Consider the following 13547-nt stretch of genomic DNA (forward strand, 5'->3'; position numbering starts at 1 on the left):
TTGAAAAGAGGAAAATTGAAGTCACTTTAATCACTTTTATCTTAATGTTTTGATCTCTGGTTTATAGTTAAGAAATGATTCACTTCTTACAAAATTTAAACTTGTAATAAACCAACTTTAATGTTACGAATAAATAGTATTCACTTTATATTGAGATAAAGTTTTGTCTGTGTTAATGGAGGGCATGGATTATGGCATATCAGAGTTAAGAATTTGCTAAATTGCAGCTAATTAAAATTGCTACTCTTGCAATTTAAATGTATCTGTTCCAGGATGGTTTACTACCAACATAAAATGTTAAGTGTTAAATTTTGGTGCATTGAATTTAGATGAACTTAAAGTTTTATCAGTTTATTTTAATCAGCCGTATAAAAACTATTTCGAAAATGTTTATTGAACTTTTTACTGGATCGTTAAGACGTTTCTTACGGGTTTAATTTTGTATAATGAGAATTCCTGCTATGTCAGTCTCACATATTTATCAGCATACATGTATCTATCAGCATCATTCATATAATATTTATTTGTGTATAGATATGGTTGCGACTTTTTTAACGTTTGGTGATAAATATTACTTATTGATTTAACGAAAGATAATTATTTCGGTACAAAATTTGCGTATTTTTCGAAATTTTAAATTAATTTTTATAATTATTCAATGCAGAAATGGAAGTAATTAACATCGTCATTTGAATCGTGTCACTAATATAAGCAATGCCGAGGCCACAACATCTGTTTAAACAGAACTAAAAATATTAAACAATTAAATTAACGTTATTTTAATGATTATTTGTAGAAAGGAAGAGAAATTAAATAATTTCTAATATGTAAAGAGAGCTAATATTGTTCAACAATTAGCAAAATGTGATGAATTATTTTGATACTGTCGCTGTTATAAATTCCTTATAGTAGTAACTATATACTTTGTTTTCCTGAAGTGCAAATTCAGACAAATTTTACTATAATTAATTCTACTATTTGCTTTAAATATGATTGAATTTTGAACCGTATCTTCAAATATTTACTACTCGAAGAAATAAATATTGATAGAATAAATTAAATACATGTAGAAATATGCATAAAGGATTCTTGTTAAACAAATACATTTATAGTAATTAGATCATAAGAATTTTATATCTTTATGAGATATGTTTCGATAGATGAACCAAAATTCAGTTTTACAGCATCTTGATTGCTCATCGATAAATTGAAAATGTGAGCAAACTAGGGGTGATTTCTCATCCCTACTTTGTCTCGTTTCTTTAGTTTCAGGTTTTTATTACATATTTAAAACATAATGGATATAAAAATATAAAAATCATATACCAAATCACTCATACACTTTCGTAGATATTTGGTTACTAGACCATATTTTACACATTTATCACATTAGTAAATTTATTTAACTACACATACACCACCGACAGTATTCTTTACTCCTATCTGTAGGCATTTCGACTTAATTCAGTCCTCCTCAGCTGGTCTTAATTGATAACCTAGAACAGTACACATGCGTTTTCTAGTCACATCTCTTACAATTTTCTTTATAATACTTATTAATGGTCCTAACTTTACATTCAAACTTGAAAAAGAGACTAATGAAAAATGTAAGTTACAATTAGCAAAGTATTTTGTATAAATTGTCAACCATTTTATTAAAGATGGTCTTTAAAAAATGTTAAATTTTGATCATGAAATAAGATACGACTTTAATGATTTAATTTTAGTTTTAAAATAATTTTTTTACTTTAAAATATAACAATTAATTTGTATATTGTCTTTTAACGTCATATATTTGAGACTTGATGATCTTAAAAGTGATATTAGGTAATTTTAAAAATTAATCATTCCATTATTTTATTTAATTTTAATTCAAATACCACTTTAGACAGAAATATAAGTATATATTAATATTTTTAGTAAATATGTATTCAATATAAAATTATTCAATAAAAGTATAACATAAAGCATAATTTGCACTCTAAATAAGTATATGCAGTTATGTTTATGCAAGAAAATGATGTTATGAAGTTATTAACTAAATTTCTGCAGATAAGTAGTGATTAGATTTTAACAAAATTTAATATAAAGTCAGAGTAATAATTTGAAAACTTAAAAGCAGATACTAATGAAATAAATAGAAAAACTTTACAAAACATATCAACTTCGTTACGAATTTAGTGCTTACCAATTTTCATTACATATCATTGTAGTTAGTGCCGTATTACCATCACGAACGCTTCATTTAACATGCAAAAACGGTAGAAAGATATAAATAATCTTGCTTAATTAATTATAACAATTATGAAACACTGCTTTACTTTTCTTAAAAGTAATTAATTTCTTCATTATAACGCATTCCATCGCTAAATTCGCTAGTTTATTAAATTAAAATGAATAATTTTTTCATTCTTGCTTATTAATTTAGTAATTTACTTGCCTAACGTATATAATATGTGATGTATTAAATCATATATCGTAAATAATATATACAAGTTACAATGTAAAGAAACCCTGAGTGAAAAACTAGTTTTATTCGAAAATATTTTGAACAAATATATTATTGATCATGTTTAAAATATGTTCTTATATTTGTCTTGTATTTTAATTCATAACTAAGATTAAAATCATAATGCAGGTAATAAATAGTATATGTCTTATATATCAGTGATAAATTAACTTTATAGAAAAATAAAAAACTACATTTATCTTTATCGCTTTCGAATTCAACTTATAAATTTGAACGATTATTCTGAAGGATATAATCGATACTCGTGACTGATTCTATATCCATTTCCGCTGTATTAACGAAAGCGGATATGACAGTTCGTGTTATGAATCTTATCCAACGTCACTTCCTTTCTCGGTCCAATGTTATTGAAAAACGAGACAGATTATTTTCTATTTCTAAAATTCAAATTGTTCAATTGTATCACTTAAGTAGTTATCATTTATCATTTGATATGGTACAACTTTAATTGTTTATATAAATATAATTTCTATCTATATATTTGTACGTTTAGATAAGTACTGTACAGTACATATTCTGCATGTAATAATACTGATAATGTAATATTTTTATACAAATCAGTTATTTCATATATCTACTCAAAAAAGCACTTACGATATTTTGAAATAAATGTTTCGGTTGAAATCTCAATATCATACGTGTAAACAATTCTAGAGAAATGGTGAGAAATAACAAATAGGGCAAAATGACGAATCATTTTGTAACTATTTTATATATACTGATGTTAAATAATGAAAAGTTATCGCCAAAAATATATATTTTGTTGCTTCTGCTATAAACATCAGGACAAATAAAATATCATTATTGTTGTAGTTTCTTATTCAAACATTCTTTATTTTTGACTTTTCTTTAAGCATTAAAATAATGTGATCTTGTACTTATATCGGATTTTTGTATGATACTTGTGGGTTTGACATCTCGGAACTATTGTTGTATGAAATAAAGAATATCTTAAAGCGTTGTAGATCAAACATAATATAAACTGAAATAAATTACTTTAAATTCAATTTCAGTTATGAATAACATTTTAAATTATATGTTATAGCATACACATAAGTAAATGTGATAACATGAATACATCATTAAGTAATGTACTGTACAGGGCGAGTCATAAGTCTCCATACAAATGGTGAAAGTGGTGACTAATGTTTATTTTTATTTATTTATTTTTTTTGTACAAATGGTATCATATGATGCAACAGAATAATGTCAATCCGTTCTTCCTTTGTTAGTGGCATTTCTTTTCAATTGGTTTACCTTTCTGAAAACGAAAAAGAAATTAGTCACCGATTTCATCATTTGTATGGAGACTTGATTCACCCTGTACTGTACCTTAAGCCATATCCCAAAGATAACGATAATAGAAAAATTTTAATTGTACTGTACAGTATAGTCTTTAATATTGTTTTGGTCATAAGCTGTTCGATTGGCATAAAATTTACTTATTCTACTCGTGTACATCTCATTATACCCTTAGAATTCTGATCAAAATAGGATAAAAAATGTACAGGAAAATGGACAGCATCTAGTTAATAGGTTTATGTAGTATAGATTTAATGTGGAGGCTAACTGAAGTATAAAGCCCAGCTCTGACGTATAACCAGGACCGTTTGCAGGTTTTATTAATTAGATTCTTAACACTATTTTCATAACTTCCCAAGATAACACAAAAATATTTAAAGTAATATAAGAGTTGTGAATACATAAAAATTATAGACATAAAAGAAAACAAAAAAAACTGAAATCGTATAATACAAATAAAAGAAATTAAATCCATTAAACTATGTCAGTATGTCTGATATATAAATTCTCATTCAATTTTAGTCTAAATGTATAGACTATTTACTTGTTTTATATTTGTGTCTAAACCATTCCACAGCATTGCCAATCAAAATAATGTAATTTTCTGGCCCAAAGATAATCTGTACGTAAAAACTCTATTCATTTGATCTCTGTGTGTAAAATTTTCAAGTCAATTTGATTAGAAAATACATCAAATTGGTATCGTAATAAAATGGTTTAGAAGGAAAATATAAGCAATAATTTAATACATAATAAATGAATATCGTTGGCATTATTACTAGTATAATAATCCTCTACATTCGAATCAAAAGTTAAGTTGACCCATCCTTAAAGCACTATGACTATTCTCTTGTCAACATGTTTTCAAGATAAAACGATTTGATAAAATATTAATCCTACTTTATTCTGACAATAAAATTTATTGTTATTGTTATTATGTAGCATTCTATAGTGACATTTTATAGAATTCACTACAATAATGTGGAAATAAGTTATTTGTAACATTTTTAGCGCTTTCTAGACTATAAAACACTATAAAAATTGCACATATATTTAAAAGTAGTTAAATTTTTTTTTAATTAAAATTATAGAGAAATTGAAATTTTAGTTCTTCATTACTTAAGATTGTGACGGATGTAGATTATTCTCAAAAGAATTTAAATGTATCATAAGGAAGCTCCAAATAAACTTAAGAAATTCCTAAATTTCTGTGATGATAGAGGAACATTTAACTAGTCAAGAAAATGAATATTCACAAATTTGTGTAGATATATCAAAATTATAGATCATAAAGTATTTTAAATTCTGTAAGAGTATGTTTCTAAGAGTTATTTTTCCAATTAGAATTTCGAACGAAATTAAAACAATACTGAATCTGAATTTAGATGTGAGAATATAAACGAATTTTTCATGAGTGATTTGTTGATCTGTTTCGGATATGTCAGTCCCCATTCCTCCCTGTCCCTATTATGGGCCTAGTCAAGTCTACGACGGGGATGGAAGAAAGGTTCTCTCAATGCCAAGACAGAAAGAGTTAAAAATGACAAAAAGAAAAAAAAATGGAAAAGTTTTGAAAATAGTTTTTTCTTTTATATTTTTAAATGTTTAAATACTTATCGAAAAGCTAATCTAAATTAAAATTATGAATTATAATGAATCAAATGTAATACAAATTAGAATCTATGTATGGACTATCATACGACTAATATTATTATAAATTTGGTATTTTATCTAGTTTATGCTTTTTCTAATTATTTGATTTATTTTTTTAATAATTATAATATTTTTCTTAAGTCGAAAGTTATTGTAAATATATGGTCGATGTAATGTCATGGAAATTTTAGTAAAGTCTGTGAAGTTGTTGTACCGATATGTATAATGAGCGATTATCCAAAAATTATTATACAGCATTTATATATTAAAATTTATATTTTAGCAAATTGAAGGAAAGAAACCCATGAATTTATCTTGTCCTTCTTGTTTGCTGATCTTTCCGCAAAATTTCTAAGTAAATGAGAGCTACAGAATTGAATTTTCTAAAAAATTGTATTGGAAATAAATTCCTCGTATGGTATGTCCACTATATATCTACTATAATTTATGAATACTTATACAAACGGATGTTTTTACTGCAGTATTGTTTACAAAATTATTATTTAAAATTAAATTCTTTACAGAAAAAATTATTACTTTTTGATTACTTAATAATACAGTAATATCTTCATTATTCTTTATAAACGCGAACAGTGAGTTTTGCAATTTACCAAAATTTAGTTCGCCTTGATTTAGCCTTAGCTTTTTTGACATCAATTTTAAGAAAATTCTTTTAAAATTTATATCCTTCAGTTCAGATAACTTGAATAAAAATTAAAACAAATAAAATCGTTCATTTAAATTTTAAAAATATAACTCCAGTTTTTTTTTATATTTAAAATTTATTTCAGATAGGCTTTTTTTTATAGCACCCTCCACTGCCAAACATGCATTACGTATTCTTTGAGAACTATAGTGCTTCCATTAAATATCATGGCACGGATGTATAAATAGCTAAATTTTATGAGATATTACGTTAAAAGGAAGCATTTCATACAAAAATAAAAAAACAAAATTTTAGGATGTGTTTCCATGTTATCGAGGATAAATTTTACTTCTATTAAATCAATGCTATTTCTCCTCAAATCCAAAATTCACGAAAAATTTCCGATTATGCAAAGATTGTACCGCTTCAGATAGTCAATACTTTGGAAAGTATTAGATTAATCTGTTCTGTATTCTCTTATAAATCAATAAAAGTAAATAAAAAGACATTTTCACGTTAATAAAAAAAATTTATTAAACAGCTTAAATTTAATCAAAAATATAACTTTTGACTAAAATTTTTACATAAGTATATAACAAATGTACATGTATAGGACTACAGATATTATTAATGCAAAAATATTTCAAGAAGAAAACACTCGTATATTATCTATTTGCTATTTTTATCAAGAAATATATTATATATTTGATGATATAATTTGTAATATATTTTTGTATGTAATATAACGTTATTGAATACAAATGCAGTTGAGCTTCCAATAACGGCCATCTCGAATAACAAACATGTTTTGTTTTCGTCAGTGACCATTGTTCAGAGTTTTGACTGTAATTGGATCATATATTAATAACTTTTCAATCATTAAAATATTGGAAATTTATTAAACTATTGAGAATATCATATATCGAATCCAATAAAAATTATTCATAATTTGTTATATATGATTTTTATTAAATAAAATATATAAAGCAAGAGTATTTCATTCATAAAATTATTATGATTATATTTGTTACAGAATATTTAGTTGTATTATTTTTTCACCATTTATAAAATTTAAATATATTTTTATTATAGACCGTATCTGTATCCGTATCTGTGTTAACGTTAACTTTTATTTCGGTTGATCGATGGTATGCCATCTGTTACCCTCTGCGATTCAAGAGCACCGCCTTCAGAGCCAAAACATCTATTCTCATTATCTGGCTGATGTCTCTACTTTTAGTCCTACCTGAAGCTATTGTCTTGGATACCCGTCGTCATCCAAACATCCAAGGAGATGTCGATTATTTGACTGATTGTGTCCCCACCTGGTCCGATGGAGATACAACTATATATCAACTATTTCTTATACTAATATTATATATTTCACCATTTATACTAATGTCTATCGCTTATTATCAAATTGCCAAAGTTCTTTGGAATAAAAATATACCGGGATCATCTGAAACGACGGTTAGACATTCACGTAAATGTAAGTATTTTTACATTATTTTTGATGTATATTAATTAAAATAACTTTTAAAATTATTTATATTACAAATCACTGATGAGTACCATCAGATTGATTCTCTATTCACCCATTCTGTTCTTTGTTTGTCCATTTCTCGTCGTAATGGATCTTGATGCCATGTTAATAGAAAATAATGCTCATCCCATAGATGTCACATTGCTTGGCCAATATCTTGAACATGATGATCCTAGTCGAACTAAATGGTCTGTTTATATCATCTGGCCAGCCAAAATACTTAACCTAAACTCCATATAGCATATTTGGGATGCTCCGGAGAGATGAATTGCCAATCTCAGTACATCTCGTTCAACCTCCAGCATCTAGATCATTTGCAGAGATGACAATCACTCAAACTTTCATTGGCAATGTTATATGTAGCATGTTCAGTCGTTGTTAAGTTTGTATTGATGCCCGAGGTGATGTATTGAAAATGTCTTACTATGGAACGTTTACGTGCCAGTTTGGGTATTAATTACGTAATATGCATATCTCGTTAAATATTTAATGATAATGTGTTTTTTTCTTCTTTGATACATTTTTCTGAAAATTATATAATACGTTTAATCAGTAAATTTCATTAAACTCCGTTAAAGAGAAAAGTTTTATTCGTGATTTTTGTATTTGTTACTTAGCTTTCAAGCACTAATGTAGTTTAATTAGTACAGATCTTAAACATATTTCTACTAAGTAAATATTTAGGAATAGTTAATTATATTGAAACTTTAATAGATAATCCACAAAGTTAAGTGATTCGCTATTCTATTAATTAATTAATTTTGTAATATTTTCCACTTAACTTAAAATATATGATTAAATATCGGGAAATTAAATTTATATTCTTTAAGTAATATATTACACTTATTTTCAATACAAATATATACCAAAAGTATTTAAAAATCAATCATTGTTTTGAAGGTTTGTCTGTAAATTAGTAAATCTGCTCAATTTAGATTGAAAATCGTAAACTTTGACGTCAATTTGACATTGTTCCCCTTTTACGATTCACAAACGTAATGTATTCATTTTTATTAAGTATCGTTACAGCTTTATTTTTCCTGTTTTATATATCAAATATATTAAAATTTTGTGTAAAAATATTAATATTATATTTAAAAATAAATTTTATTTTAAATATAATAACATATATAATAGAATATATTTTCGTTTTGCAGTAACAGTGAAGCATATAGATAAAAACGGTACAACTAAATTTCAACCTGTTAACCAGAATTGCGAAGGACAAATAAGATCGAGAAGAAAAGCAGCAAAAATGTTAATAGCAGTTGTTGTAATGTTTGGTTTGTGCTACTTACCTGTTCATCTTATAAACGCCCTCAGGTAACTTTAAATAAGATACAGTTAAAGTGAGATTATATTAATAAGAAAATTTATTTTTACTTAATTGAAAAAAAAAATTTATGAAAATATTTCTATATTATTAAAATAATTCATGAAATTTTTATTATATCTTAATGAAATTTTAGTTAGAAAAAATTATAATAAAGTTTGTTTTAGATAAAAGTATCTAAAATATTAAAATGACTTAAAATTGAATTCTATGATTTTCTTAAATTCCTCAAAATAGGCATTCTAAAATAAAAATAAAAACAGTTTAAAAAGCAAAACAAAAGAAGAGAAAACAAAGAATTCTTTGAGACAAACCGCACTGCATTTCTTAATGCGCTTAAGTTAAGCAGTGTATTTCTTATTCTAAATTACATTTATTAGGAAAAACAATAAATCATGTATAGAATAATTGCATATATTCAAAGCAATTTATAGATTTCCGAAAAACATTTCCTACTTTCTATAGTCTAGACTCTAGACTTTAAATATGCGACTTGCATTGAGTTATTTTTAGACAAAGCTTAACTTGTTTATATATAGAAACAGATTTCAAATATACAATTGTTTTCATCTGTTGATAAAATAAGAATTTATACTGATTTAAAATTAAAATTTTAATTAAATTCTTTATTGATATTAATTTTTAATTACTATTATTTTTTGCAGATATACCATTGGACTTCCTCAAAGTCATGCTACAACAGTGGCATCACTTATCTCCCATTGGCTTTGCTATGGTAACAGTGCTGTAAATCCTCTTATATATAATTTTATGAACGGTAAGTTTGCTTTACCAATAAATTTCAATTTAAAGTATTAAATAAAATATATTTTGAAACTTTAAGTAGAAAAAATTTAATTAAGTTTTAAATTTACCTTTCATTAAGTTTTATTACATGAAATATGAAAGAACATTAGCTTTTTCAAATATTTAAACTTAGCTGTTTCCTATAATTTTATTTATAATTCTATATTTACTCATACAAAGGATTATATATATACTTTTATATAAAAATTTATAAGTTTCTTTCTTGTGAAAATTTGATACTCTGAGAACTAAATCTATCTTTGGCAGAAAAGAAAGAAAAATTGTTATTATCAATTTTACATAAAGGTTGAACCAATATATTATATCCAGTTAGATTGCAAAATCAAAATTTTAAAACGTTTTTTTTATTATTTTTATACCAAAAAATAAATAATTTTAAATTATGGTTTGAAGTTATTGATTTAATTTCGAAAGTTTTCTTACTACGTTTAAATTGATAAAAATAGATTTTCAACAGAAATATATCTTATATGAATCATTAAAGCTTGTTTATGAATTTTTTCCATTAATTAATTAATTAATTATTTTTTTAATTTGCTTTTATTATAAAACACAAAACGAAACTTTTGAAAAACTTTATTAAAAAATAAATTATTATATTATTAATAATTAATCTATATTAAAGATTTCTCCGTTTACTGAGTGTAGATGCATAGATTTAGTATTAAAAAATTACTACCCTTCTTGAGTATTTTAATTAAATTCAATTTTTTTAAAATAGTCAGTTTTTTAAATACATGTTGAAAAATTTTTTAAATTCAACAAATATAATACAAAGAAAAATTAAATAAAAATTTAACAATAAATAAATAATATAAATTAATGTAACACTTAAAAATTTTTTTTATATCCATATACTTCTAAATTGATTTCTTTAAATAAGTTTTATTTCTTTTTGACGTAGTTAATTTTTCGTCGTAATGCATAATTTTTCCTCATTTTAAATATATATTTCCATAAAACTTTTAACGTAGAAGATAAATAAAAGCACTTAAAATTGAGATCTATTAGAAAGTATCGATATACTTGTATATGTGATCGAGGAGTGCTATTTTTTTTAAACGAAATGTATATTTTTAATCAGCAATTTTTAAATTGTTACTAATTATTTATTTCGTTTCCACTTTTGTTAAGAGCATGTCAGTTCCTCAACACAATTAGAATATTGTAAACTGAATTTTGATATTCACTCTATGCATATTTTATTTGATCAACATGTTAACTTACGTATTCTTTCATAACTTACATATTCTATAACTTGCATATTCTTTCAGAAAAATGCAAATTATTCTAATTTGCAGTGCTGATTATTAATTATAAATATTTATAATGTGTTTCCAGGGTGTCTAGACTCGAGTAATCGTATTGAGAATATCAAGTGATACCAACTCGTTTAGTGAATGTGCTTCACTGAACGAGTTCGTGACACATGACACTCCAAACATTCGTTTTACTACTCCCATAACTCGAGACTATGCATCCAGGTTGGAATCAAACATAAGTTATTTCAATTTATAAAAATGTTTTTCGTCAAAATAAGTCATTCTATTGTAATGTATGCCATTTTATTTCATTTCTTAATGTGTTTAAAAATGGAAAAACGGGAGTAGATAATCGGAAACTTATATCAAGAATCCAGATCCGACTTGAAACTAAACATTTTTCTTTACATTACTTCTCTCGTTAGATATACATTGATATAAATACAATGACCTATCGTTTAAATATGTTATTCAATTGTATATAAATACGAAACAGATATGAGGGGATATATGGAGCTGTATATATAAATTTGAAGTTACTATTAAAATTCCGAACGTTATATATTTGATAGAAGTAATATCAAACAAATACTGAAAGACATTTTTAAAAAAAAAACTTTTTATTGTTGTTAGTTTGAGAAATTACTTTTTCTGCTCGAATAACTATATTAAAGAAACATAGAGCTTTCAATCCGATAAATGTCCGTATGGCTCATTTAAACAATTCTTTGGTAGATAAATCTCCCTTTTTAGATGTGCCAACTGCTACTTTGTTCGAAGTAATAAGAAACGAATAAATTCAGGATTTTGTCATCGAATAATTTTTTTTCTTGTTGTAACTGCCTGTAAAGTTTAAATCGGATTTGTTAAAATGCTTTACCATCTAATGGGCGATTAGTAATTGTTAACCTCATAATATCATCTAACAATTACTTTTCGAGTCATTAATTTTGGAGAATATACAATTTAAGCTCTTTTTATTTTTTCGTTAATAATTAAATATAAACTAAAAAATTGAAGAACGCGTCATTTAATTATGAAAAAATAAATAATAACCATTGTTTGATTCAAGTTTTTAAAGCTTACAATTTCTATTTTATAATAATAACTAAATAAATATTTTTTTTACTTTTATTGGAGCGCATTGTCTTGATTTTATAAATTGTTAATAAGTTAATTCATCTTTTTAATATACTGTAATTAGCAAAATATTGTGACTATCAACAAATTTGAAAAGAAATCGAACAAAAATAATCTGATGAAACTTGCTATTTTCACAGAAGTAATAGTGAGAAAATAATAAGTTAAAGTGAATTGATATTTGTTAATTGAGTAATTTCCAATATTGAATATGGAAAAAATGTACAATTTTTCTCCCTTTAATTGTTATTTCAATATTTGTTCTTGCCTTCAAAGGTTTTTGAGATAGTTTTGTTGTATAGTTTTCTTTATATTCTAAATTACGTTGCTTTTTATATTTTGAAGTTTATCCTCTAAAATATTTATTTTTATTGTATAGTTTGAGTTTGCGTATTATAAATTAGTGAAAGAAATTATGAAGAAAAGGAAAGTTCACACGAAATTACTATTGGCATAAACCTAAACTTTGTTTGATCAAGCAATAAGCAAATTAAAACCTGGATAATATTAATGTCAATTAAGGAAATGCATTATCTAAGAATTCATGAAATTATCTTAAAAATATTTGCAGAAACTTTTCATCTCTATCGATATTGTTTTCAGCGAATAAACCGGAAGTCATTAGCAAGATTGAGACCGAAGTTTTAAACGCGAAAACATGAACGTCGGACGCTCAGCGCCACTTTCCTGTAAGCCTTGAAATTTGACAATGGTGTTTGGAAAGTCAGCGGAATCATGCTCGACATTCCAAACACCATTGTCCAAACTTCTATGCTTACAGGATAGCGGCGCTGAACGTCCGACGTACACGTTCTCGCGTTTAAAACTTCGGCCTCAACCTCGCTATTATGAATTCTAAATACAGTATTTAAATGAAGATATCATTCACTATTCTGTCCAGTGTTTATGCAGGTATAATTGTACTGTTGACATGACCATCTCGTTTTTTTTCCAATTCAGATATATCTTGTTCTCAATGAGAATAGTCAGCATGAATGAGCAGTATGCTCGATGTCTTGGCTTATATTATTCGCTGGCTGATATCTGAGAAATTCAGATTCGAATCAGAGTTGGATACTCAAGAATTTTTCATAGATAATCTCTCCCAGGTACGTAGGATTTCGTTCCTCATCACCCAGATTATACCGTCGTGGACTTACGCAAACTTGTAAGAACTAGATCGAATTTGAACTTTAATTTATTCTTAACGTAAGTTGCCTAAGCCTATACGTTTGAATCTGGCCGATAGTTTAATAATAATGTTATTTTCCGTTCTAAGTGCACCAAGAGAGCTTTCTTCTAGACTCCAT

The 13547-nt window shown here is 25.6% G+C and overlaps 1 protein-coding gene across 1 annotated transcript in view; it reads left to right on the forward strand.

The window, feature by feature from the left end:
- The window catches only part of LOC136973947 (orexin/Hypocretin receptor type 1-like), a 93838-nt gene that overhangs the window by 58852 nt on the left and 21439 nt on the right, over positions 1-13547 (forward strand). Inside the window, exons 3-5 of the mRNA XM_067268719.1 lie at positions 7224-7620; positions 8832-8997; positions 9673-9785. Coding sequence (XP_067124820.1) covers positions 7224-7620; positions 8832-8997; positions 9673-9785 — 676 coding nt within the window. The remainder of the gene's footprint in view (positions 1-7223; positions 7621-8831; positions 8998-9672; positions 9786-13547) is intronic.

Source organism: Centruroides vittatus, unplaced genomic scaffold, assembly GCF_030686945.1.
Source record: "Centruroides vittatus isolate TY-2023 unplaced genomic scaffold, ASM3068694v2 contig_3324, whole genome shotgun sequence".
NCBI classification, from domain to species: domain Eukaryota; kingdom Metazoa; phylum Arthropoda; class Arachnida; order Scorpiones; family Buthidae; genus Centruroides; species Centruroides vittatus.